At 40.1% G+C, this 1,060-nt stretch overlaps 1 protein-coding gene across 1 annotated transcript in view; it reads right to left on the bottom strand.

Annotated features, from left to right (window-relative positions):
* The window catches only part of LOC107733348 (protein-lysine 6-oxidase-like), an 8,980-nt gene that overhangs the window by 1,794 nt on the left and 6,126 nt on the right, over positions 1–1,060 (bottom strand). Inside the window, exons 2-3 of the mRNA XM_016544936.1 lie at positions 611–738; positions 380–517 (exon numbers count right to left, since the gene is read on the bottom strand). Coding sequence (XP_016400422.1) covers positions 380–517; positions 611–738 — 266 coding nt within the window. The remainder of the gene's footprint in view (positions 1–379; positions 518–610; positions 739–1,060) is intronic.

The raw sequence follows: 1,060 nt of genomic DNA, 5'->3' as shown, positions 1-1,060 counted from the left end.
CGTGACATTTCCCGACCAGGCGCCGAGTGGTGCCAATCACAACACACACTGGCCTTGCTAACCAATCACAGCACATTTCGTCTTTCAGCAGGCGGGCCTTCATTTGATACAGGAACTATTTCAAGCCGTTCATGCCAGACTGAGGAGAGAGGTGTTGTAATAATGTAAAATATGTGAAAAATAATGTGTTTTTCGAACAACCTAGTATGAGAGCCTGTTCTAGTACACCCCCAAAACAAAATCAAGACTTTGTAAAAGAGCATAATAGGACCCCTTTAACACTAAAGAATAACACAATATCTTCACCCTTTCTTCTACCTTTCTGTAGAATCAAGGAGAATGCTGAATGTTGTAGAACATAAAGTTGTCAGAAACCTACTGATGGCAGCTGTGCCATTCCCACTGATGATGTGGTTTCACAGGGAGAAAGTCTGCTGTGCCTTGATTTTTGACCCTCTGAGGAAATCTGAGAAGCACTCTGTAATCAAGGTCCCTCACTCTCGAGTTGTATGCTGAACTTTAGGAAAAAGGCAAATATTCTGTATAAAATGGTTTAAAGGTTTTAATTCTTTACTGATTTCGTAGTTTGGTTCCCAAACAGAGTCAGTACCTGGAGAGGCAGTTCTCTTCTGCAGCACATCTTAATGTGTACATCTGAACTCTCTGGATATAAGATGCTGCTTGGATATAGTATGGATCGGGAATGAGATCAGGCAGACCTGGAAAATATTCGTAGAACTTAATGATTAAGTTCTTAATTAATGCAATAATTAAGTGTGCGTGAGATTAACCTGTTTGCACCACTTAATAAACCCAGATAGCACAGGTACGTCTGCAAGAGGTCTGCTAAAGATCGCTTCATCTGGAAAGCATCTGCTGTGTACAAACATCTGATAGACGTCTCTAAGATGTCAGTTTTACATGCATTCTAAATCATAAACATCTTAAAGACATCTTCTAAACGTCTATTTGACATCTGATAGGAAACGTCCTATAGACCTATTGCAGATGAGCAAACGCTCTAAAAAAATACGTCTTGCAGATGTAAATGCAGACGTCA

Source organism: Sinocyclocheilus rhinocerous, unplaced genomic scaffold, assembly GCF_001515625.1.
Source record: "Sinocyclocheilus rhinocerous isolate Xijiao unplaced genomic scaffold, SAMN03320098_v1.1 scaffold12657, whole genome shotgun sequence".
Taxonomy (NCBI): Eukaryota; Metazoa; Chordata; class Actinopteri; order Cypriniformes; family Cyprinidae; genus Sinocyclocheilus; species Sinocyclocheilus rhinocerous.
This window is presented reverse-complemented; position numbering and strand designations above follow the sequence as displayed.